The sequence below is a fragment of the Photinus pyralis genome, unplaced genomic scaffold (genome assembly GCF_008802855.1).
Source record: "Photinus pyralis isolate 1611_PpyrPB1 unplaced genomic scaffold, Ppyr1.3 Ppyr1.4_LG10, whole genome shotgun sequence".
Classification (NCBI taxonomy): domain Eukaryota; kingdom Metazoa; phylum Arthropoda; class Insecta; order Coleoptera; family Lampyridae; genus Photinus; species Photinus pyralis.
Window position 1 is genome coordinate 1897883 of NW_022170250.1, and position 1415 is coordinate 1899297.

At 41.3% G+C, this 1415-nt stretch overlaps 1 protein-coding gene across 1 annotated transcript in view; it reads left to right on the forward strand.

Moving 5' to 3' along the window:
• Positions 1 to 447: 447 nt before the first annotated feature.
• LOC116161420 overlaps positions 448 to 1415 on the forward strand; it is a 1498-nt gene continuing 530 nt past the window's right edge. Inside the window, exon 1 of the mRNA XM_031474756.1 lies at positions 448 to 1379. Coding sequence (XP_031330616.1) covers positions 448 to 1379 — 932 coding nt within the window. The remainder of the gene's footprint in view (positions 1380 to 1415) is intronic.

Below are 1415 nucleotides of genomic sequence, written 5' to 3' on the forward strand. Positions count from 1 at the left end.
TTTCGAATCGAGGATATTGGAAGCGAACGTTCTACATACATCTGCTTTAGATATTCAAATCATTAAGCACACTAACATTCACATAGAGTGCAATCTCATTACGGGATCCTATCGAAACGGAAATCGTGCTAAGGTCCTTTACGAAATAGACGTTTCCGTTCCACCAGGTTACCGCTTAGATAAAATTCCTAGTAATACTCAATATCTGGAAGTAAATACCAGTAGAATTAGCAATATAACTATAAAGTTGACGAATCAAAAGGGTGAACCGATCGATTTCGGGGAAAGTGAACCGTTTACAGTACGATTAGAGTTAAAAGAATATGGGGTTACGTATTAATCAAGGTCCATTGCCATCCTTCCTCAACGCTATAAATAAACAAGGTGACCGGAAATCGAGTTATTCTCAATCGAGACAGAGCCCAGGCATTGGCCTGAAAGTGCAAAATGGCGGCGGCAGCAGACTCGTTAAACGTCTTTCAAAGCGTACACTTTGACGAAACGATTGTTAAATCCGATATTCACACCTATCTCCCATACGGAGGATCTTCGGATTACGGACTTTCCAGTGAAATACGAATATTAATTCAAAATCAAGAGCTGATAAGCGCCACCTACGACAGTTTTTTGTACTTGGAAGGAAAAATTGAATGGCGTCAACCGGAAGGAGAGGGCGCCATCGCAAAAACATGCAACCTAACAAACAATTTCGCGCCATTCCTTTTCGAAGAAATCCGCTATGAGTTGGGAGGTCAGAAAGTGGATGTATGCAGGAATCCTGGTATTACATCCTCACTGAAGGGATACGTATCGTATACGTCTACTGAAAGCAAAGGTCTCAAACACTTGGGGTGGTCACCCACCGATGAATCCCTTCAAGTAGATTTCAATAAGAGCAACAAGGAGAAGCATTTCGCTGTTTGCATTCCGCTGAAACACATATTCGGATGCATGGAGGACTATCGACAGGTTATCGTAAACATGCGACAAGAATTGGTATTAATTCGTGCTAGAAGCGATGCCAATTGCTACATCGGTACCGCCGACGATGCATCAATAACATTAACAAAAATTCAATGGAAAGTCCCTCACGTGACCGTTAGTGATAGCGCCAAAATTAGCCTATACGAACGCATCAATAAGGATGCTATAATCACAATGCCATTTCGTCAATGGGAACTGTACGAATTGCCCGCTTTAAAACAGGCACAGTTGGATATATGGCCAATCAAAACTTCAACTCAACTAGAGAAACCACGATGGATAATTGTGGCATTTCAACGAAGCGGTAAAAAGTTTTCACACGAAGCAAGAGCCGCCAATTTCGATAACATCAATATTCGAAATTTAAAACTGCATCTCAACTCGGAAAGTTATCCGTACGAAGCGATGCATTTAGATTTTAATGCCAACAA